Source organism: Amblyomma maculatum, chromosome 3, assembly GCF_055883805.1.
Source record: "Amblyomma maculatum isolate TAMU_Amacu chromosome 3, ASM5588380v1, whole genome shotgun sequence".
NCBI lineage: Eukaryota > Metazoa > Arthropoda > Arachnida > Ixodida > Ixodidae > Amblyomma > Amblyomma maculatum.
The window spans coordinates 103451948-103477766 of record NC_139346.1 but is presented as its reverse complement, the minus strand read 5'-3'; the positions used below and the strand labels follow the sequence as shown (position 1 = coordinate 103477766).

The following is a 25819-nucleotide window of genomic DNA, read 5'->3' as shown; positions in this document are numbered from 1 at the left end:
ATATTAAGGTTCTTTCGGAGATTCTATTTATACCACTGGCGGTGCTACAGTTAGCCCGAAATGGGATAGACATCGCGAATGGAATTTCGGTTTGTGTTTCTCTGCTTCTCCTGTGAAAATAAGAAATCGTCTGTAAGGTCTGGGATCAAAGAGCGTGTGTGTCATATCTGAGAAGCTGATCACCCGATGCACGTGTGCCCAAGAGAGGATGCCGGTGGTTGGGCAAGCATATGTTGATAAAACGCAAACGTTACCACTAAAAGCAAACTCTCCTGTCGCCCCCATTCCCTCCTTTGGCTTTGCACACGCTTCGCTTCCACTTTTTTTCCTCCAAATATATCATTACTTGACACTAATCAAGATTATAAAACACTCCCGTCGAATTGAAACCTTGAAACATTTTCCGTATTTTTTTTTATTGGGTCCTGCTATAACAACCAATTAAGAAGCTGTCCAGGCTGCCAGGATAGAATGCAGCCTATTAAAAGCCTGTACAGTACGACTCCTACGAGCAATATTAGAATAAAATGAGGCATTACTTGTGGATGCGTTCCTAGTTTCAGCAATGGGTTGTGCTAGGAATAAGAGCGAGCTTTGAAAATACCAGCTCGGAAAACAAAAACAAAAAACTCAGTGAAGAACAAGGTTTTGTGTTTTCATATGCATGAAAACTTTCAATGGCATTGTAGCGGGCGTTACATCAAGTTGACATACAGTAACGAATTTTAGCGCATGAGTATTAAAAGCCAGCTTTGGCACTGTGTTCTGGGCAGTAAACAACGCGTATGCTTCTGGTAGGTTATAGTTGGCAGATAACAGTGCCGGGCACTGGCTGCACGCTCAATTAGCTGCTGTGAAATGGGAGCCTAACCCGGGTATCCTGGGATACCGATTCAAACTCACCACCAGTAGGCCATGCAGACAGCTTTCTAAGGCTTGGTTAAAGAGAATTTATATCATGTTTTTCATGTTTTAACCATGCTAGGTGATCATCTATGTGTAATGTGGTACAATACGATTTTAAGGTTATCACTATGCGTGAGATCGCAGAGGCGCCCATTATGAAATCAGTGAAAAGGCTTGTAGCAGATTGTAAGTACGCGAGCAAAGATTCGAAAGGGGACCGCAGAAGGAGGGCAATAATGATGTTGCTTGAGTCAAGCGATACCCTTAAACAAGGATCCCTCGTATTCCTTACTGCAAAGTCAGGCCAGATTATGATTTCCTGTTCCGCATACCACGAGAGCGAAATGAACTACTGCAATATGTTCAGATGTTAGAAAGTAGTCTTCTAACTATGTAGTTTGCCAGGCACCTTGAAAATGTCTAGACTGCACCTGCATGTTTCACTGCAGACAACCTAACGTACCTGATTAGTAGTTGAAGCAGAATGCTAATGCGCTAATTTCAATAGTTGTCCAGTGCCAGTGAACTTACCATGAGACTACAGCCCCTACATAAGCCACCCCACTTTATTGCGTCTGGGGGGCGGGGAACCGGCTGTACAATGAACATCGGGCCACGCAACTACTGCTGTTACGCACCTATCAAATAGGCATAGTTTCATGTTTCTACGATGAGCTGCGTTTTACAATTTGTTAATTCTGATATGCGAATATATGGAAGAAAATCCCAGCCCTGCTCATGCTGTGATGTAACAACTTCTGGATGGTCAAAACGAGATTAAAAGTAACAGGCCATTGAAGAATACCATATTGGAAACAAAACAAGCAATGGACGGTTTTTCAGATAGTTTGACATCATTCAGAAACCAAGATGGCCAGGTTTGATAAAATTCAAAATGGTGTTTCACTGTGCAAACCTAATGGTGATCCTTTAAAGGAACAATAGTAGGCTCTAGTAAAAAGGTTGAAAATCTGGAAAATCGGTCTCGAAGTTACAACTGGCTTTTCTTCTGTTTTGAAGATAAACATAAAGCGTACTGAAAACCTAAAGATTTATTCGAGATCTTTGCAGCACTACACTGCAAATCGATCACGTAGAATTTAATAGAGAGCACAGAATTCGGAAGTTTACATCTGTAAAATTTCGTCCAAATATTTGAAAATTTTCTACATTTAGGGTAAACAGGCAAGTCTGGAGAATTAAAAAAAAACTGCGATTCAGAGCTAGATATCGCGATTTCTGAAGACATCTCTGAAAATATCAGAAAAAAGAGGAAGGCATTATGGAACTACACTAAGCTGCACCGTAAGGACAACAAAAAAGTTGCTTTCAAATATGATCTGTTCTAGCTACATGAAGTTGAGTACATGATTAATAAGGAAGCCGGTCAGTTTGTCCGGGCTTGGCGACAAATACTAAAGTTTCTGCAAAATATTCGCATTTAATTGTATTTAACTGCAGAAGCATAAATAACAAGTTAGATTAATTCTGCAACCTGATTGATGTGTTCAGGCCTTCGGTAGCTCTTGGAACCAAGTCGTGGCTTCACAGCGGACTTAGAAATAGTGCGGTGCTTCCAGTAAAATAAACTTCTTACCGCAAAGACCATGGCGGCCGCGGTAGTGGTGATGTGTATTTAGCCACTCAGTCACTATCTTCCCATGGATTGGATATCATTGTTGGAATATGTGAGGCTGTATGGGCTCAAATAAGGCTGAGTAATAGAAAATCCCTCTCTTTGTTTTTATAGGCCGCTTGGAACCAAGGTTAAAGTTTGATCTGATCTGTCGCAAAAGTTAGTAACTTATTGCACATATTGTAGTAGTAGGTGGAATCTTTATGGAATAATATATAATAATATATTATTCCATCAATAATATGCGTCCTCGGGTATTTTAACAGTGCAGCATTACAATCGCTGTAGCAATATAAACAGTAATAAACCTTGAGCGTAATAAAGACGTTGCAATAAATTTGGCAAATCTAAAAACGTTTTTTAGGAAAACAATTTATAATATGAAAGACAAAAGTAAAATTTATTTATTCCGTTTTGCTACAAAAAAAGCAGTGAAGTAAACGCTTACTAAATTTCTGATTTAGTGCTCGGCTCCTGCGGTCCCCTCAGTAGGAGGGAGTGACGACAAAAATAGAGATAACGGCCCAATAACTTATTCAGACTTCGCCTCCATCTGTGCCCAGCGCGCTAGAGGAAAGCAGACGCGCGTTACAACAGCCATCGTCTGCCACTGTTGCGGGGCTTGCAATGAATTCACGGACAAGAGAACCACAACTGGCGAAGACATTTCAGTTGGCAGCCCTGCACGCCGAGTAGGAGCCCCCCTACCGCCCCCCCCCCCCCCCCTTGCCAATCGCTATGCTCCAATCGGCCCTTACCTCGTCTGGCCCTCGCCAGTGGAGGCCTTCACATTCGCAACTATTCAAGTGCCCCTCGGATTCAAAATTGCGCGGCAAGAAGCAGCCTACACTCTGTACTGCAACCCGAATGGCTCGCGCGCACTCTTACTGATGCCTGAACAGCAAGAATGCTCATTTTCTGCGTTAACCATGCGACCGGGGACAACAGCATGGCCCTTGTAAAGGCCGTCGATGTAAAAAGTAGTGACATCATGTGAGCTTTGGGGCCGGAGCACCGATCCACACAAATCTTCCTTGCCCGCCTATCTAGTCGGCATATTCCTGGGCGATAATTGGCTCTTCTAATCTTCTCCATTTAGACCGGATTGCGGCGCCAGCTTTCGTTTTTACCCAAGGACGCCGGATCTAATCCCGGCCTCTGCGGCAGCTTTTCGCTGGAGCCGAAAAGCAAGGCGCCCGTGTGCTGTGCCATGTCAGTGCACGTTAAAAAACCCCAGGTGATCGAAATTTCCGGAGTCCTCCCCTACGGCAACTCTTATGGCCTGAGTTGCTTTGGGACGTTAAAACCCACAAACCAAACCAAAGCTTTCATTGTTTCCCTCTCGAGATGAGGTACCAGCCGGTCGACCGGCTATCTTGCACTGAACTGCGGCTGGCTGTCTAATGCGTGACTGACCAGAGCACCTGGCGTACAAAGCTGCCGTGTGTAGCGCTCACATCGAGCAGGCGAATGTCCACAATATGAACCAGGCCTAAAACGTGTGCCCTGTGCAGCACGCGATAAGGAAACTGGAGCTGCAGAGGAGAGTGTCGTTACTCTCTGGAATGGAGCCTTCGTCCAATGCAGAGCCTCGGTGCCCCATTTCGGTTGAGAGCCGAAGTCAGTGTACACAGTAAGGGCGGCAAAGCGTAATGGTCCTGAAAATTGCATTCTGCCGCCCTATCGAAGCTTCAGAAGGATATGGTTGCAATTGGCTGAGGAGAGACCTTGCTGCCAGGTTAACGTTTAGAATGTCCTACATCACTTCTGTGAAGCATTTTATGATTACTTGTACTGTCGACTACGAGAAAGTGCAGTATTAAGCTACTGCCTTCTCAGTTACGTCTCTGGCACTAAATTATTACAGCGATAATTTCCTCTTGACTCACACCACACATTATTTACGATGTAGAAACATTTACTTGCGTGTTCCTTCAATTCGTGGATTCCTGAATTCATACATAAAATTTTATTTGGCCCGAAGTAGTCATCCTGTGTGTGCAGAAAACATTGAGCTTCAAAAGATATAACCACTGAAAATGTGCCAAGTTTAATTTTCTCCGCTACAAACTTATCAGCTTAGGCTGGGCACAGTACGGTGCCATTCAGGAGGAGGCCAGATGGTTTTAGTGCTGAGCAGAAGAATCTATTTTTACGCTATCAGAAACGACTATTGAGTGAAAATTACTACCATATCCGTTTTAGAGGGAAAGGAGTGAAAATACTTTTAAGTGTTGAAGTTGAGGAAAAGATGGAAAATCGCTTTCCCCTTCTGGCTGATGTCTCAACAACAGTCATGAGCAAAAGTGGTATACAACACGCAGCCCATGGTGGGGGTCGAGAAAACTGCATCGAAACGCCACTTAGCGACACCGACAGGGACACCGAGAGGGACAGCGACAATTGCATGTCTATAAAATAGAGCACTGCCACGATAATCTCAATCCGAGACAGCCGTTGCTAGGTGCTATTGCAATGAAGCTCACTCTAGCTAAGAAGCCGGCTGCGTGTTGTATGCCACTTTTGCTCACAACTCTATATGCCCAAATATGCTCTGCAGAAAAAAAAATCGCAGAATTGCCAAAAATGAGGAGCTACTTGTCACACTTTCGCCATTGGATGAGGTTATGCTAATAACAAGCGACTGACGATGTTAAGAGGCAAATGTTGAGTGTAGAATGCGACAGGAACATTTCACTTCGTTTTGAACGTGATGAAGAGAGGCGAAGTAGGCAGCACCGCGTGCCGCTCTGTTGTTAGCTCTAAGCACAGAACACACAAAGTCTGGTTTGAGTCGTGTATAGAAGCCGCAAACGTGGTTAGATACCTAGTATTTTATTCATCCGCTGTTGTTATACATAAATTTCAGTGCGTACGGAAGTTTGCAGACGACACTTGAAAAAAATATATATCCATAGTTATAGCTGCAAAGCCAAAATTTTGCGCAGGACCTTTCCTCTATGGACATCATAAGAGTTAAAATTGAAATTCTTCTCTTACAATTTATTGGCCTGTGATTCAAGAGAGGCTTGCATTGACGTCACACTTTACTACAGGCAATCTGCAGCGAAATTTGCCACGTGAATCGCAGCGCCGTAAAAGAGAGTTTGTCTTGAGAGGCACCATATTTTAGACAAACATGTATTAAGCTTACGTGCCACCTGCTTGCCGTAAGAAGGTTCCACTCCCCGGCAAAGCGTTGAGTGAAGCATCAATTAACCTGGCGAAGGCAGTTAAAAACGTTGCGTTCACCAAATGTCGAACAAAAATGCCGAGGTGCTTAGAGGGGGAACTCGAGTTTTATCTTTACCCCAGCGCCTGGTGAGAACATTTTCAAATGCTAATTTGAATAATTGCAGCGCTTCCTCGGCACTTTATTGGTTAAAGGCCTCAGCTGGAATGTAGGCCATAGATGGGATGTAAAAACAGTAAACAGTTAAAGCTGGTGTTTATTTCTTACCAGTTCAACACATGTGAAAGTGTATCTAATTCGAAACAATGACTCAAAACAGTAAAGAAATAAGTACATGCGAGATGTTTTTCATACCTCAGGTGACGTCATCGAACATACACATCACAGGCAACTATCAGCCGATGAAAGCTAGGCAGTTTAAGACACAACGTTTCTTATAAAACTTAACCTACCATTTGTGTACAACAATGCATTGCACATCGTTTTAAAAAAGGAAGCATGCGGCCAGAAATTTGGCTATGTACTTAGTTACCTGTGGAAACGTTAGGTGTTCAGCACGTGGAATAGGTATCATGGCTTAATTTCTTGCACACGCTGTGTATAGTATACATTACCCCTGTGCATTCTTACAATGTGCCCTTGTGTCGAAGGCTTGAAAGTGCATTTCCTGCAAAACGTCTTTACCGCATCTATTTGGATTTGAAGGCCAGGTTCAGCACCAAGTACTCTCAATCTACCCAATAGCAGTGTGGGCTCGTGCACTTTGCCCTAAATGTTAGATCCAATCAATAGATTTCTGAGGGAATGGCGATGACGATAGTGTGCTTTAGTAGAAAGCATCATTTCCGCCGAGATTGTGAGGCAGTGTAGCTTTGCAGTGATAATCTGGCCCCAGACGCCACATTCTTTAGGCATCGATGGTGCTTTTTTTTTCAACCATCAATAACAGGTATTTTGAATATGTACTAGGTTGTACTTTTTAGGTGTACATTAAAACAATGTTAAACTTTGTTTTAGGCATTATTATTATTACTAAGTGTTTCAGTCATTATTATTATTACTAAGTCATATCATGCGTTGAGGCTAAACTTGCTAATTACTTCAAATTCTACTGTAAGAGGCGTTATTTTGATCCAAATTCGATTAAGTGCTGTACGTCAACAGTAAAAGCACGCACATGGACAGCATTTCACTTGTTATGCTTTCAGGCTGCGTATAGGACATCATGCTTAGCCTGGAATATACAACGCTAAGCTGTGCTTTCGCAAGCTTCCCATGATGTGGAGCCCCATGAGGGTAGCGGGCAGAAATAAAGCAAGGAAACACAATTTATGTTTATTCTGAAATCATCACAAATATACAGGTGATCTGTTTGTATATAACCATAATTTGTCTGCTGGAAACGTTGGGTTTTATTCATAACTTTAGCCACCACCCATAATTAAACCATAGACGCGGAGAAACAAATGAAATTAGTGATTTATCGTCTCTTACGGGGCAAATCGGCTTGTGCAGGTATTTCATGAGGGTTATCAGTTTCTCTCTGTATCAGACTGAATGAACCTATGAGCGACCAAGTTCTTATCTGTATGAAAAGAACTTTGTTCAGTTGGCCAGGAACAACGGAATACTGCTAGCTTTGAAACCTTCGTTCTCTAAGTGAGTATAATAGCTAATTGCTTGATGGGTACATGAGACGAACTGAACTGTTTCTATTTAGACTCTTCGGACAATGCATTCGCCTCAGCACGAATGTTAGGCCAGAGCTCCATGAACGACGCCCTGTCACCCTCTTCTTGAATTTTCTTTTCGAAACGAGCCAGGAGATCAGGCGTAAAGTAATCTTTCCAGCTTCCTACTTTGGCGTCTTTCACCAGTGCGTATTTGCGCTTGTCACCGTCGACACCGTATTTGCTCGTCAATTTGCTCCGCGCGAATACATCGTTCCATCCAGAAACTGGGCTTCCTTTTAAATCGAACACAATTACCTTCCTCATGTGCTCTGACTTTGACCATTTCAACACATTCTGGAGCATGTCTTGGTCATTCTCCAAAGCCTGACCGTACCTCTCACCAAGAAAATGACCTAGTCTGAGTACAACATCTCTCATGTTGTTGTTAAGTTCTTCATAGGTTAGAAAGAAAACATTTGGTTCCAACTTCAAGGCGTATCCCGATGACACGTGTTCGAAGTAGTCCACGTAGCCGAGGTCCCCTTCGATAAACGGATCAAAGAACTCTTCGAACGTGCCGTCCTGAAACTGGGCGATGCTGAGTTCTGACGTCATCCTGTACTGCGAGACGCATACGTCCCACGGGTTGCGTGCCATGTATATGTACTTGGCCTCTTTGTTCATAGCCTCCCGTCGAAGTGGATGATGTGTGCCGAATAACCTCACCGGAAGGTTCGAATGCCAGTCGCTGTAATCCATTAATTCGATCACGCGAAAATTGCTCGTAAATTCATCATAGTTGCTGATGCACCGACCACCATTGATGATCAACTGCATTATGTACTGCACCCAGTGCGAGCCACTTTTAGGGTAAGTTGACTGCAACACGTCGCCTTTTTCAGCACGAAAGGAAAAGCTTTTTCTTAGGGATTCTGGGTTGACGTATGGGCATCTCGGCACACCGTCAATGATTTGGCGATAGGGTCTTCGTCCTGACATTGTGGTGAAGCTCTGGACAGACGTTATCCTGCAATACAAAGTAATTGGTATGTATTAGCGCATTCTCTGGAGTTCAACCGGTTATTCATGCTCGGCGCCAAAAATTAAATTGCACGAAAAAAATCCTAAAAGCACTGCGACGAAGAGTATTTCTTTCTAATCATGTCGCTGTAATTATTTCCATATTTGTTCTAGAAATAAATGTACATTTACTATGCTTTAGAACCCCATCTTTGGTTTTGCTATCGGAGCGAAAAGTGCCTGGAGTTGCTACGAAGTGTACGCAGCAGATTTATTTTCGCAGGCTTAACAGGTGTCATTTGCGATTTAACAAAGAACCTGATATATAGGAAACAGACCTGTGAATTTACAAAGAGATAGCAGCTCTGAAAAGGAAGGGCTCGTATGCTCAGGAAGCGCTGAAAAGGATCACTTCGAAGAAGGTCGCAGTGCAGGTACCAACACAAAACATAATAAGCACACATAAACACAAGGACAACCCTGCACTGACAACTATATTGTTGTTGTTGTTCTCCTCTAATTTGATGGCACATACTCACACAGGGGGTCGGACAAGAATAAGGGTGCAGAGATATTAGATTTTGAGATGTATACCTACATCGCAAAAAATAAATAGAAGTAATTGCTAGGGAATAGAGAAGGAAATGTAGATATGGAAAACCAAAATAAAAAAGGTAAATACTAACGCACGCGATAGGAGAATACTAAGATTTATAGGTACAGATTAAAAATTCAAAGCATATCAGCAAGGCAGACGTTTTGTCTCCATTAAGAAGTTTTGAATGGCGTTAAAAACAGACCTGTGGCTGTACCCAAGCATGGTGGCACCTAATGATAATAAAATCTGGCTGCTCAAATTAAGGCCCAGCTGTTGTAACGACTTCTCTAAATACCGTTTTCTCATCATGGTAAAACGGTGGCAAAATATCCAGAAATGATATATTGTTTCCGGTTCCCCGCAGAATGCGCAGACGGGAGAAAGCGCCAAACCAGACCTGTGCATATAGAAATTTTGGGCGGAATACGACAGCGTAGCCTGGTTAGGGAGACCTCAGTCGGCCTTGATTTACATTATTTCCTATTTCAGGAATACTTCAGATGCAGGTAGTCGTCCGATTATAAAACAGATCCAGACTGCATGCTTAATAAGGAACGCCTACGAAATCGTGCTGCTGTTATGTACGCTGTTGCCGGTAGGATGGGCAACCAAGGGCCATTCAGAGATTCTTTAGCTAGTTTATCAGCAATCTCATTGGCTGTCAGATTACTGTGGCCTGGTATCCACACTAAATATATGAGGCCAAAATATGAGGGGAGCAATGAAAGAAAGATGTTTAATATTGACGAATCCATATTCGAAGAATATTTCGGGAAATGAATATCACTAACGATACTGACACTCTCCAGTCAGACCTCAATTTGGTGTCAGACTGGTGCAATGCATGAAATATGGAATTAAACAATAATAAATGTAAAGCTTTGCGAGTTTCCCGTTCATCTAACGCTCTTCCTTCATATTATTTTAATGGCACTTCTCTTGACTGGGTAAAAACATACAAGTACCTAGGTATTCATATCACTCAAAATTTAACATGGTCTATTCATATTGACTACGTTATTAATAACGCTAACCGCATGTTAGGATACTTACGTCGAAATTTCTCTGCCGCTCCCTCATCTCTTAAGCTTTTACTGTATAAAACACTTATACGTCCTAAACTTGAATACGCAGCATCAATATGGGACCCTACATATGAAAACCTCATATATTCCTTGGAACTAGTCCAAAATAATTCCGTCCGCTTCATTCTTTCAAATTACAATCGTACGGCAAGCATTACAGCCATGAAATCTAACGTTTCACTCCCACCGTTACAATGTCGCCGTAAAATTGGTCGCCTAACGCTATTTCACAACCTATTTCATCACGTTGCGCTTCAGGACTGTTTCATATCACCCCCAGAATACATTTCACATCGCATCGATCGCCGCCACAAGGTTGGCATCCGAACATGCCACGCCAAATCTTTTTTTCAGTCATATCTTCCCCGCACATATGTGGAATAGAACCGCCTTTCCCCCAATATTGCAGCCATTTCAGATAACAAAACATTTCACGACACAATAGCTAACAATGTTTATTCTGAAGGAATTTGATCATATGTTATATCTATTTCCACTGTATTGTGTACATTGATTTTATGTTATTTACGCTTTGGGAATGTTGTTTGTTTTATTGTGGAAGAATTTTATTTTGTACTACTTGTTTTCACTGTATTATATTCATTGTTCTGTATCCTAATTAACCCACTCCCCTCTGTAATGCCTTTGGCCCTGAGGGTACAATAAATAAATAAATATTAAATAAGAGTCTGTAATTACAGCCACTGTTGAGTATGGTGGGTCCGGTTTGCGCAGAGCAAGCACCGCCGTCAGCAACTTCACTTGGAAATTTAGGGTAAAATCCGGAAGACGGACTGAAAAAGCCCAGTCTAAAAGCGTACAGTATATTCCGATACCGGCCTTTTCATAAAATTGAGAAGCATCAGTTGCTATCATTATGCTAACGGGAAGATTTGTAAATGATTTTCTAATAATCCATTTAAAATTTGAGGTGATAAGTGTTTTGCATTATTTGGGAAAACGTAATCATAGAAAATTTGAACCGAAGATGCACTTACTTTTGTTGGAAGGATGTTAGAAAGGACTACGTGCAAAGGTTGTAACAGATTTTGCACTAGTATTACCTGCGGGGTATGAAACCGAGGCCATCTGACTCCAAAAAAAGGAGCTTGGCTCGCACCAAAAAATTGATAGGGAGCGGTGGAATTGTGATTCATATATTTTTAGATACATCTGGAAAGTCAAGAATTGCAATCTAGCTAACAAGGGTGGTATTCTGGCTTCAAGGTATAATACATTGTTAGCCACAAATTTGGGGAGCCCAAGGCACAATCTAAGCGCTTCCCTTTTAAAAGAACAAGCGGACGAATTTTGTAAGCTGGTGAACCAGAAAACAACACAGATCCAAATTTTATAATTAGTCGGCCATACATAACATAAATCATTAAAAGAGCATCTCGCCGCATCGCAGACCTTGGACTGCTTAACCTGCGCAACATACCCACAGCACGAGCCCCTTTCGCTACAACATGTTCAATGGGATCCCTCCATGTGACATGGCCATCGTAAATCACCCCTAGATACTTCAAAGATTTAACTTGAGGAATAATTTCCTGCCTAAATGTTAGGGAAAGATTTACCGGACCCTGAAATTTGAAAACAAGAAAGCGCACTTTTTAACTTTTAATGTAAATCTCAGGTCACTTAACCTCTGGTTTGTTGATATCTGCCAGGATGCACACCATCAATGAACAGTAAAATTGTCTGTTTTGTAGGAATGTAGACATCCACTCAATTAAATATTGTGGAAAACGAAGAGTTTCTAATCTGTGAAATGCAATTCGGGACTCTACACTATCATAAGCCTTCTCTATAATGAGAGTCACCAATGCAGCATGCATTTTTTTCGCCGCGCAAGAATTCGACTCTCAAGTTCGGTATGCGCATTCCATATTGAACATTTCGCGCAAAATTCGATTTGACAGGGACTAAGAATATGTTTTGTTCCACAAACTCGGTAACCCGTTGGAGTACGACCCTTTCAAATAATTTTACCAAGTTTGATGGTAATGATATTGGTCTGATATTGTCCAAATTACAGCCACCACCATTATATTTCAGTAAAGGAATCACTTTGGCAAGTGTCCAGTCGCAAGGTATCCAAGGGTGCATAATTGAGTAATTTATCAACTAACAAGGAATTTGGAGACACCTCAAAGAGGATCTTCAATATTTTTGACGTTACTCCAACAGGGCCAGGCGCAGCAGCTAGCAATGCCATTACAATCGAAAAAAGCTGAGAAAATATAATTTTAGGGGCATCCTTAAGCGTATGTACTGGGCCTATAAACATAGGAGATTTGGGATGTGCTGACAAAAGACACTTTTCTAAACCTTTAGCAATGTTGTCTACGGCCTTGAGAGCTTCTTTAGGAGTCGAAACACATGAGGATAAATTTTCTGAGACAGGAATCTTTTTCCGTGATTTTCAAAACCTGGAAAGTGCACGTCGGTTATTAGATTGTGAAAAGTAATTGAAAATATCAGCATCATAATTATCTTTTGCCTGTGCGATTGTGCGTTTATATGTAGCGGCAAAAAAATTATAATGCCAATTTTTGGGGCACTGGTTGTGAAGGTGCCTCTTCCATGCAGCCTTTCTTCTTCTATAATCACGCAAACAATCTGCATTCTACCACGCACTAAGAATTCACACTTCTTACGACAGCCTGGTATAATGTTTGAGATTTTAACTATTCCGTAGCCTCAACCAATGACTCAAGAGACGAAATCAAAACTGAGTGAAACTGGTTATAATTAACGTATGATCTCAACTGAGATGTTGGCTGAGTTAAGCGGCAGTTAACCTCAAAACCAATAGGTATATGGTCGCTAGAGATGCCACCATCAACCGTCGACCAATTGAGCATAGAAACACTGGTGCTGGAAAAAGTTAAATCTGTCACTGATTGACTGTGAGCACGTACAAAAAATGGTAAGGCAGAATTCATGCAGTTAAGGTTATTATTTGATAGCCAGTCCCACAGACGCTTGGCGCAGACGCTTGACCAGCACCCGCACGTCTTCCTTCACTTCACGTCTGCAGCGAACTTCTTCCTTGTCTTTAACGTCCTGCCGGCTTACGCAGAGATTGTAATTCCTTCTTCAACAATACCACTGAAGGCATACTGACACATTGGTCTCCCGAGTCACTGGTTTCATATGCTTTATAAATTTACCTTGCTAACTTATCCTTCATCTTTTTCATAACCTTAACATTGTGATGGACAGCTGCCTTCTCTTGGAAGAAGGCAGCTGACACAAACACAAGGAGCGTTGTCCTTCTCTTTGTGTGTGCTTCCTATGTTTTGTGTTGTTACCTGCTCTGCTGCCTTCTTTCAAGAGATGTGTAACCAACTAGCTCAACGTTCAACTCCATTGCTGATAAGGACGCGCGCCAGATAAAAAGTATCTTGGATAACCATCTTCTAATCAATGTTTCACTGGGCAACTTATCACTTTAGGCCTTTTAGTATGGTCCGCCACTGGCTTCTATGTATTCTACAAGGCAACGCAGGATAGTATTCCGCTAAACCGGTTTACAAATGGTGTATTCAGATAGGCGACCAAAAGCAGTTTAGCTACGTATGCAAAACAGAAGTGTCTAATAAGGCAAAGCCTTTATTGCTAACACTGTCGGCGTTCATTCGCCCGGTCACACTACAGCTGTAAATCAAATGACGTCATGATGGCGTCATCTGAAAAATGAAAATGCTGTCTACGCCAGGAATGAAACTTCCATCCCTTGGACATCGAGCCAAGCGCTTTAACCAACTGCGCCACATCCGATAACGTATTGTATCTATTTATATCGAAATACTGCCGATAACATTCGGAATCATTACAGGAATGACATAAACACCTAAAAATCTAACTAAAGCACAGAATACATAGCGATCTAATGGGTGTTATACAGGTGGTTCAATTAGTAGCGTTCATAGTAACAAATAGCATCAAATATCAGGCGAACATAACAAAATAGGCTGAATGATACATTAATGAACAACGCATTTCATGCGCACGGGTAAAGAACAATTAGTATAAAGTGCTGTTAGAATTCACACCTCAAATCATGTAGTTTCGTTTCATAAGATTATAAGAAAGTTTCAAACGTTGAGTCATGAGCAAATGGCGGTACGATAATCATTTCTCTAAATGCGAGCAGAAAAAAAATGAATATTTAAAGCAATCTGTGTCCAACGATGTGCTTGTAGCGATTGTGAATGTTTATGTCGTATCACTCTGGTTTCTGACCTCGAGATGTACCTTGAAGTATCTATGTTTATCATGTTATAAGCTGATAAAGTAGTTTTTGTCGCGCAAGCCTGGCGCGGTTCTGTAAGGTTAGTATTTCTAATTTATTTATTAGTTCTGTGGGGTAGTCAGTTTGTGTGCAATTTTAATCTATAGATATCACTGCTGTTCTTTGGGCTCTTGCTGGTTTCTTTATTAGTTCATAGGAAACTGGAAACTAGGCTACATTTGCATATTCAAGTATGGATCAGAAGAAGATGTTACAAGAAAGCAATTTAATGCCATATGACGTGTATCGAAGGCATCTCTTGAGAAAGAACAGTCGTTTTATATATTTATTGCCAGGCTTTAAAAGACCTCAAAATGCATACATGAAAATGCATTCGTGAAAAGCACATTAATTTCTCCTTGTCTACCGTGAGGTAGATAGGTAAAATAAATAAATATATGCTGCCTCCTGAAAGAATGGAACCACCATCATCTGCATCCCCAGCCGAGCACTGTATCCAACTGCGCTACGCGAAGTTTTTTTTTCTTTATCTCCGGCCACCAAATACATGCAGACATAAATACCGCTAGCCTACATTTGGATAAAACGATATAACGAACCTTTTTCATTATAATCACTCCGTCCACCACTTCCATCCACTGAAGTTGAACAGGCCGACTAGGAAGAACATCTCTGAGAAGTGTTACACTTTCAATGAAGCTGTCCCTTACAGATCGTACATTTGCTTCCGCGTGCATAAATGCCACCCGCGTTTTTCAAATTCTGTGGAGACCCAGTACCGTATTTGTGTCGTAGGGGGCCTCGGCACTTTGTACGGGTAGTGTGTGTACGGGTAGTGACGATAGTGAGTTAACGAAATCACTGAAGCTAATTGAGCGGGGAATTAAAGGAATTGAAGAAAAGTGCGAAAAAGGGGGCTCAACGATGTCAGGATGCTCAGAATGGAAGGCAATGCTCTATGACGCTAATTAGGTAAATTTCAAAGTGTGCAATTGATCAATTAAATAATTCAAATGGTTAAAAAAATGAAACCTACGTTAAGATGTGTACGACCTTGTGTGTACAAGGATCTATAAACGTTGGTGTGTACTACACAGAATGGAAAGACAATGTTAGCGAATGCTATGTATTGGTGAGTAAAAATTGTAAAAATAAAGAAATGAAAAGTGACAAGCATTGTCTGTATGTGCGAAACGCTTAGCGTCTTAACAGCGGAGCGTCAGTGTCACCCTTACTTTTAGATTTTCCAACGTGATCTAGGTAGGTTGCCTTGGAAGCGAATGCGTGCTCGCTATGCTCACTCCTTTTTCATTGCGTTCCGTAAATTAACGTTTTCATAATCATTATTGTTTTGAGCAATAACACATTCCACCCAAAACATTTTTTGTGAGGCGTATGTGTGACGCCTCCGACAGTTGATGCCATCTGAACCCGAGGCTTGAGGCGATTAAAGGACTGCCTATAACAGATCGACACACCTCCTGTTATTGGGATAGATTCTAGCCTGACAGGTCTTGTATACTTCATAAGAGCTTTTGGCTCTTTCTTCGCTCCTTTCCTGAGTTGGTTAATTTGTTTCTGTGTTTTCTGCTGGCTAAAACGGCACGCATCAGCCAGCCTCTTCAAATTACGGCCGCGTAGCGCAATTTTTTCATGGATTAATGTAGTGCGCTTTATGTTTTCTGAACCTTCATCCTTTTCAGAACCATTAGACTACTTTTATCTTTAAAAATAAATTCGTTCTGTTTGTAGCAATGAGTCCCTCCGCTGTTAAAGGTCCAACAAGCCTTGCATACTTTCCAAAACGTACACAATCGCATCTACCTCTCTTAGAGAAGTGGTTGCAGATCTATATGGGCAACATCGACACCAGTTGTCTCCGGCTAGATATTAATGACTTCGCGGACTGCGGCACTGGCCCTTAGTGATATTTCTGGATGAAAAAGAAAAATCAACCTATGATCAATGCAAGTTTTCATCCAGAGCTGCCAATTTCTATGTAACCATAAAGCAGAATTTTTTTCCCAGTCAGTTGATTAAATTTCACTCGTCTAATTTACTCGGTATCTTTCGAACATCGCTTTCCGTTGTGTCACTGAGTGCATCTTTGGTGGTACTTATTTATTACATTTTTGTCGTTCCTGATATAGACAGATGTATAATATAGATGATTAGGACATATGCTAGGAAATGTATGACGCCTGAGGGACCGTGCCGGTCGCTAGAGTTTGACCACTTCTTTGGTGAACGTATGTTTGTAGAATTTAGTAATATAACCTCTTCCCAGAAGTGCTTGTCGAACACGCTTCATGTTGTTCGCAACGATTTGGCTCTCCGCGGGGTACCGTTGTCTCCCAGTTGCAAGACACACGGCCATTTGGCAGCGGAGAAAAGTGTTTCTTCTCCCAGTTACGGAGGTTCCTGCTGAACTATTATGTCTCAAAACGCATTATAATATGTTTCCTCAGTCCTGAAACATTCTGAAAAAGATAACTCAATATCACCACCTTCCCTCTGAATGATTAGTTTCAAAATTATGCACTCGATAAACGTCCGGAAGCGCGTGGTACTTGTAAATCAATAAATAATTCATGGCCAATGTCGGCGCCCACATTCAACTGCAGGGTAACATGTGCAGTACAGCTGAGAATTTGCAGACACCAACACACAAAAAAAATCATATTTGTATGAAGAAAAAAAAAACTCACTAAATTGGTGCACGCATGCTACCGCAGCATCGGCCGCGCTGCCGTATCGGCGCGTAGTCGGCGTGGAGCAAACTTCGACCGCAGCGCCATCTCACTGCCTAGGCGCAAAGCGCGGCCACTTTTGGAGGCGCAGTTTAAAACCTAAAAAGGATATATTGTGAAAGAAGGCTAGGTTGAGGCGGCAAGGTCGTGACAGCAAGGCCAGCGATGCCTTGTCTAGCGTTCTAATCCGGTGACAAAACCCAGGCGCGTGCCGGACCCGGCGCCGCGGGACGATGATGATGGGATGTACAAATGAAAGAGGAAGATCATGGCATGTACAAATTAAAGAACATCCACGGAAGGCTCACACAATCTGCCCGGGGGGTCGGAAGCGGCCAGCCTGGCCGCTCCTACCTAAACGATGCATCGCGGCGCACAAACGGTTTCAGGCGAGACACATGAACAATTTCAGTTCCACTGTGGCGTCGATCAGCTGGGGGATCAACAGGCGTCACTTTGTAGTTCACTGGAGAAGTTTGGCTTATGACCACATAGGGACCTACGTAGCGGTGGTGGAATTTGTCACTACGGCCAGGGGTGCGCAATGGTGTGTAAAGCAGTACTTCGTCACCAGGACGAAAAGAGACCACTCGATGTGTAGAATCATAGCGAGTCTTGCGGACTTCCTGGCACGCTGCCGTGTTGAGGCGGGCAAGATGACGGCATCTGGCCACACTAGATAAAAATGGGTAGGTACTGATGTGGAGTAGTCGGGCGTAGAGAAGAAAGAAGCGCCGAGAATTGTAGTGGGAGGACGGCCGTAAACAAGGAAAAATGGAGAGTAACCGGTAGTTCGCTGTACTGCTGTATTATAGGCGAATGTGACGAATGGTAGAATAGTGTCCCAATTTCGATGATCTGGTGTGATGTACATTGATATCATGTCCGACAAGGTGCGATGAAATCGCTCAGTCAGACTGTTAGTCTGGGGATGGTAGCTTGAGGTTGTCTTATGAAGCGTGGAAAGCGTGAAGAACTTCGGCAACGACTTTCGATAAGAAGGCTGTACCGCGGTCACTTAGGAGCACCCGACGAGCGCCATGACGCAATACAATTGATCGCAAAAAGAAATTTGCTACTTCTTCAGCGGAACAAGTCGGTACAGGTGCTGTCTCAGCGTAGCGTGTGAGGTGGTCGACAGCCGTTATAATCCAATGGTTACCCCCATCGGAGAGAGGTAGGGGACCATATAAGTCGATGTCGACTACGTCGAATGGCGTGGCGGGACAAGGAAGAAGTTGTAGTAGGCCAGCGGGCGAAGAACTCGGCCGTTTGCGACGTTGGCACAGAGGGCACGATGCGCGTATTTGGCAACGGTGGAAGATAAGCCAGGCCAAAAGAATCGTTTTCTCACGCGGTCGTATGTTTTGTCAAAACCAAGGTGACCTGCAGTAGCGTCATCGTGGAGAGCCGCCAGTATACGTGGGCGAAGCACACGCGGCGCGACTGGGATCCAGCGAGTTCCATCAGGGCAATACACGTAGAGGAGTAAGATGCCATCTTCGAGCTTGAAATTGCGAAGCTGTCGGCGAAGCCTAGCATTGGGAGGGTCCGAAGCGCCGATAAGGCGGTCGATGATAGGACGGCAGTAGGCATCGGCTAATTGCTGTGAGCGGAGACCGTGCTTGTTCTCAGAGTCGTCAAAACAAACGGTTGTGATATAAGTCGGGCAAAGCGATGGTCGGCTCTGGTCAGAGGTGGAAATGAATTGGGAAGAAAAGCAGCAAGTGGATTCCGAAAGGGGACAGCGAGAGAGAGCGTCGGCGTCTTGGTGTTGGCGACCAGATTTATAAGTGACGTCGAAATGGTATTCTTGCAGGCGTAGAATCCAGCGGCCAAGTCGGCCTGTCAAATTTTTGAGTGAAGACAACCAGCAAAGAGCATGGTGGTCGGTCACAACTGTGAAGTGCCGACCGTATAGGTAAGGGCGAAATTTTTGGACAGCCCAGACGACAGCAAGACACTCCTGCTCGGTAATGGTGTAGTTTTTCTCAGCTGGAGTGAGAGTCCGACTGGCAAAGGCAATCACTTTTTCACGCGATGTTGCATCACGCTGCAGAAGTACAGCGCCAAGACCGTGACCACTGGCATCGGTGTGCAGGATAGTTGGAACGCTGTCACTGAAGTGGCCAAGAACAGGATCTGATGTGAGGGCGTACTTGAGGTCACTAAAAGCAGTTTCGCACTGCTCAGTCCACACGAAAGGGTTGCGTGCTTTTAGTAGCTCATGAAGTGGTGCAGCAATAGTTGCAAAATGCCTTATAAAACGCCGGAAATAGGACGCGAGGCCCGTTGTGGACGAGCAAAGTTCAAGACCGCGATTATTTTTTCAGGATCTGGGCGAATGCCGTCATGGCTGACCAGATGTCCCAATATTCTAATTTCCTTCTGTGCAAAGTGGTACTTCTTGGTGTTGAGCTGAAGGCCTGCCGAAGCGAGACAGGTGAGGACTTCATTCAGGTGCGTTAGATGGTCATTAAAGGTTGCCGAAAAGATAACAATGTCGTCCAAGTAACACAAACAGGTTCTCCATTTTAAGCCACGAAGTACAGTGTCGATCATTCTTTCAAATGTCGCTGGTGCGTTACAAAGTCCGAAAGGCATAACATTAAATTCGTAAAGGCCATCGGGTGTTGCGAAAGCGGTTTTTTCTTTGTCGTCCTCGTGCATAGGTATTTGCCAATAACCTGAGCGAAGGTCCAAGGCCGAGAAATATTCGAAGCCTTGGAGGGAGTCAAGGGCGTCATCAATTCGCGGCATCGGATATACATATTTGCGGGTAATTTTGTTGAGTGCGCGGTAATCAACACAAAAGCGTACCGAGCCGTCCTTTTTTTTAACTAGCACTACTAGGGAGGACCATGGGCTTGTTGAAGGACGAATTATATTGCGATTGAGCATGTCATTTACATTTTCTTCAATTACTTTTCGTTCATAGAGGGAAACCCGATAAGGTCGTCGGCGAATGATAGAGTTACCTTCAGTAATGATGCGATGGTGCGCAACACTAGTCCGTCCCAGAGGTGTGGAAGTGGCATTAAAAATGGCTCGGTGGTGTCGAAGCAATGTCAGCAGTTCTTGGCGTTGGTTCGGCGGGAGATTAGGATTAATAGTCTTTGCGAGAACAGAAAGAGAGACGTCTGACGAAACGCGTTGCTGAGGCGGAGGGGCGGTGAGCACCATCAGGGAAAAAGGTTGAGCATCCACCATACAATTCAGAGAAGTTCCTTTTGGGAGCACAAGGGATTCACGTGAAGTGTTAGTGGCCACTACTGTCGCTGCGCCGTTGTGGAACCGGACAAGACTTGACGGGAAGGCGATGCCGCGGGGAAGATGACTATATGATGCTGCTATGAGTGCGTCCCCGTCAGTGATGTGGTCAGAAACAACAGTAAGCAGTTTTTCGCACTGAGGAGGCAAAACAGTATCAGCGGCGGCAACGAGGGGATTATGTCGTTCAGAAAAGCCCGATGAAAAATCGCTGTCTGTCATATGGATAACACGGTCACCCCAAGAAATTAGCGCGGTTGACAAAAAATCCATTCCGAAAACCATGAGATGCGCACAAGGTGAGGCCACAGCAAACTGCACATGATGGCTGATGCCGTCGATAACAACTCGTACGGTGCACTTCGCTGAAGGGCGCAAAGGGACGTCATTGGCTCCACGGAGTTCAGGCCCATCATATGTGGTTGTCACTTTTCGCAAACGGTAGCACAAATCAGCGTGAATGACAGAAATTGCAGCCCCTGTATCAATCAAAGCTTCAACCGGTAAACCTTCAGCGATAACAGCAATCACGTTATACGGGCGATCAGGAGGACTTTTAGTAAGTTTGCAGAGTGCAGTTTGACCTCCGGAAACTGCAACACTTAGTTTTCCGGATGGCGGACAGGGAGAGCGGTTGCGGGGCGGAGAGGGGAAACTGAGCGGCGGTATGGGGATGTGGACCGGCGTCGGGATACATGGTTCCCAAGAGGCTCAAAGGAAGATACTGGAGGTGGGGAGGATCGTCGAGGCGGGCTTGGAACAGACCTGCGTTGATAATATGAGGTTGATGGCATGTCGCATTCGAAGGTGTCGTAACCACGGCGCTCGTTCTGAAGGCGGCGACGACAGAAGCGGGATATGTGTCCTCTAATACCACAGTAATAGCAGACTGGTCGGGTGGACGCCAAGGTGCGTAATTGGGTTGTGTAGGTTGAGCCATAGCCATTGCATTGATGTGATTGTATGTTGGTGCTGGTTGGGGCGGAGGAACCAAAGAAGGGGGGATGCAGCGACGTGCGCGTAGGTCGGCGCTGGGCGGATTGCAGAAGGTTCGGATGTCATAGGGCGGCTGATGGTAGCTAACTCTTCTTTAATCATGTTACGGAGAACGGCGTCATTAGGAGGTGCGGAAGAATGATCGCACCCATGTCGACAGAAAGGATTGAGGGCTTGAAGCTCCTCGCGGATGATTGCTCGAATCATTGCCCGCAGATCAAGGTCAGCAGAGGTCGGACCAGTTGCGAAGCCGGGCTGTAATCGAGAGGACTGCAGCTGGTCGAGGCGTTGACAGGTCATAATAACTGAATCAACACTTGAAGGATTCTGGGCAACTAAGGTGTGATATGCATTGATCCCTTTTAAGACGTGGTGCACACGTTCGGGTGCCGTCATGGTGGGACTAATGCGCCGACAAAGTGCAAGAACAGCCTCTATGTGAGACGCACATGATTCATCGGGACCTTGAAGGCGGGAAGCGAGCTTGTTTCTCGCGATCTCAGTCCGAACTGCCGGGTCGGCGAAGTATTGTCGGAATTGCTGTTTGAATGTGGTCCAGTTAGTAGTGTGGGGTTCGCGATTAATGAACCAGTTTCTGGCGACCTCAATTAGATAGAACGAAACGTTGAGGAATTTTAAAGCATCGTCCCACCGGTTATAGGCACTGCAGCGTTCATATGTGTCAAGCCAGTCATCCACGTCTTCGTCACGACGACCAGCGAACAGCAGTGGGTCGCGTTGACGTGTGGGAGGCATCGGTGCAGCTGAGGTAGAGGGTCCGGCTGGGTCGGGATTGCTCTCGGTGGACATGATTATGGTGGTAGTTGCCAAACGGCGACCGGAACGTAGCTCCAGCGAGAGGCAGCAAGGGGATCGAATTCGACCTCCACCACTTGTGAAAGAAGGCTATGTTGAGGCGGCAAGGTCGTGACGGCAAGGCCAGCGATGCCTTGTCTAGCGTTTTAATGCGGTGACAACACCCAGGCGCGTGCCGGACCCGGCGCCGCGGGACGATGATGATGATATGTACAAATGAAAGAGGAAGATCATGGCATGTACAAATTAAAGAACATCCACGGAAGGCTCACAATATAAACGACGGCTTAACTGGTATCTTCCTCTCTTTTTAGGACATATTGCCTTGGCCCTCCACAATATATGGATCCGTATAGGGGTACGGGTACGAAAGGTTGAGCGAGTTCTTATACAATTTTTTCTTGGGTACAGTCCGGTACCGCGAAATTCATATCATAATTATCGTTTTCTACCGTGAGGATCATAGTAGCGATGAAAATGACGTTGCAATTTACAATGATGACATGAGCGATGATAATGACGGTGCATTTAGTTGATGAAGCGAGCAAATGTGATCCCTTTGTGACTTGCCCTATCAAGTCCTGGAGCACCAAGGGACAAGAAGTGGAAGCTGTGACAGATTTTCTCTTCTTAGGCTCCAAGATTACCTCGGAAGGAGACTGCAGCCCTGAAATTAGGAGACGCCTGCTTCTGGAAAGAGAGCAATGGTTAGCCTAGACCGCCTAGTAAAGAGCAGAGACATTAGTCTGCCAACCAAGATCCGTATAGCTCGTGCTATGGTCTTTCCAGTTGTGATGTATGGATGCGAGAGTTGGACTGTGAAAAAGGCTGACCGCCGAAGAATTGACGCGTTTGAATTGTGGTGCTGGCGAAGACTCTTGAGAGTTCCTTGGACTGCCAGATGATCAAATCAGTCGATATTGTCGACCATAAACCCTGACTGGTCATTGGAGGGTCAAATTCTAAAGTTAAAGCTCAGCTACTTTGGTCATCTGATGAGAAGAGAGGAGTCGCTGGAGAAAGATTTGTTGTTGGGAAAGGTTGAGGGTCGCCGGAGAAGGGGGAGGCAGCGAACGCGATGGTTAGATGGCATCCTCGAGGCACCGCAGATGAAGTTATGTGATGTTAGGAAGATAGTGAGAGACCGGAAAGCGTGACGTGACATGGTCCATAGGGTCACAAAGAGTCGGACACGACTGAACGACTGAACTGAACTGAACTGTGTGCAACAGCAACGCTTAGTCTGTGGAATTTCTGCAGTGTACATACCACATGCAGTGCTCTTTGAATTTTTTCAAATAAACTATAACTATACAGACTCTTTGCGCCCTATTGATCGCTTTGGATCCTGTGCAAATCCATGTATTGAGAGACCTACTGCTGATCGCATATGCGGATACAGCTTATGAGATAGTTTGGTCCCTATAAGGTATGACACAAACTTAATGGACTGCAAATCTTGTCAGTTAACAAAGGTACTTCTTTATCATGTGAAAACTGCCTTATGTGTAGGGCTCACCAATGTGCCAAAATTACGGAAAAAGGGCACAGCTGACTGTGTAAGGGGCGTAACATCGCAATTGAGGTCTTTAAATCTATCCGAAGGAAAATGTAGGAAAGAGAGAAACTGAGGAGAAGACATAGCCAAATTCAAGATTAAACAACATTCACTTTTAGATGTAAACCATAGCTTAACGTTCTATGTTTGCTTCAAGTATGTTCGGATTGAGTGAAGAAGTACTTGTTGAAGGGCTAGTTGGTTCATACTAACCAATGAAGTGGCGCCAGGAGACGAACACTTTCTATTCAGCTTTTCGTGTGTTCGTCTCCTTGCGCCGTTTCAGTGGTTGGATTGAGTGAGGGTCGTGACTGTTAGTTCTTGCCTTATTAGTATTCGTTTTCGTTATTACTATGTGTCAGTTCACACGATTCCTCTCATGAATGCTCTCAAAAAGCAAGCGTTTCGCTAACAGTCGCTGCCCCTTTTGTGAAGGGTGCTGATAAAAGCATTTTACTTTATTTCCACTTTCCTTCAAGGATAATAGAGCTATCATAATGAGTACCAGAATGCATTAAACTTTGAAGATGAAAAAGCCTGCAGGCAACTTCATGGCCCTTCTAAAGCGCCTAATAGGACGACTGGTTCCATTTCAATTGAGAACCCCAACTTCAACTTGTGTTAGAATATCTGTTGAAACAGATTGTCATGCGAACTTTAAAGGTGCCTGAACTGATTTGAAGATTCCAATTTCTTGCACTAGATCAACTGCATGAGGGGCCGTAGTATTAACTTTGTGGTTAATGATAGAATAAATTTTCAGCAATAAAATACTCTCAGCTTTATACAAAAGAAGCCGCATGTAGATTTTGTTTGAGCATTCTTAAAACTCACAAAATAAACAAACTTCAACGAGACGAATAGGAGAAAACGTATTGTATTTTGGTAATTTGAGTGTGGTAGAACGCTTTCAATACATTCATACGTAGAGGTTCGATCAGGTGTGTATTAGCCACAGTTTAAGCTACCATGAACCCAGGAAGTTATTGCAATCTATCATAAAAAATAGTTGTGTTATGCAGAAGTTGTATTTGCAATACAAAAAAAATTCTCTATTTTGTCATGCTTCAATTTTTCCGTAATGCGCAAGAAAGAATCGCCATTCGCAGTTGAATACGGATTTATTTCTATGGCCAACTCTTGACGTAGGTGGATAATCACAGCGAGGATAAAGCTCAGTGTATACAGACCACCGGTTTGCATGTATTCGGCAGCCGTGATAGCCGTATTCAATATGTGTTTTGAGAACTAAACAAAACAGAGTATGTGCAAAACTGAGATGTTGGTTGGGTGCAATTATTATGTGCGAACGGTAAGACAAACTGAATGTAACTGTCCCTATCAATGTCCTAATATTTAAATCAAATATTTTGTTGTATCTAGCACTCACGTATATAACGTTCAAGTAAAGGTAGTCGAATGTTTACACTACTAGCTTTTAGCGAACTTTGACAGCACTACTTCGCTCCAAGATAATATGTAGCCAATTTCGGACTTAATTCGTAGATTTTAAGATGCAGTTCAGTCAGACGCGAAACACCTTTGTGATACAAAACATCATTCGAATATAGCGTTGCGCGTGATCATGGCCTAACTCACCAGCAGATCTCAACAATTTTCCACATTTATAAATTCGCTGCGATAAGTACAACAAGACCTAATGGATTTCTTATTGTTTTTTCCCAGATGTGTTTCAACCACATTCATAAGATCTTAAGAACTACCACATATGTACTAGCCAGACGTAGCATAAGGAAACGTCAATAGCCTTTTATTCATATTCGAATGTAACATGCTACGATATGGCCAGAAATAGCATTAATTCAAGTTGAGAGGAAGATAAACGCAATGCAGTAGAGTCATCGCGCAGTTTATTATGCGACCCCAACCTAGGTATCTTTCTAGTGCAATACTCAGCTCTAATAATTCTTGAGTTCCGCTTTATCTATTGCAAGCTGGTAAATCATGAAGAATGAAAGGAAACTATCAAAGACTACGTGCTGTAAGCGATCAAAACATGCATCTGGTAAAAAAAGTCGAAGACGAAATTACGC

The 25819-nt window shown here is 43.7% G+C and overlaps 1 protein-coding gene across 1 annotated transcript in view; it reads right to left on the bottom strand.

Moving 5' to 3' along the window:
- Nucleotides 1-7081: 7081 nt before the first annotated feature.
- Nucleotides 7082-25819, bottom strand: part of LOC146195454 (3-alpha-hydroxysteroid sulfotransferase-like) — a 115107-nt gene continuing 96369 nt past the window's right edge. The window contains exon 4 of the mRNA XM_084597828.1: nt 7082-8435. Within this exon, the coding sequence (XP_084453954.1) occupies nt 7448-8407 (960 nt within the window). The 5' untranslated portion in view covers nt 8408-8435 and the 3' untranslated portion in view covers nt 7082-7447. The remainder of the gene's footprint in view (nt 8436-25819) is intronic.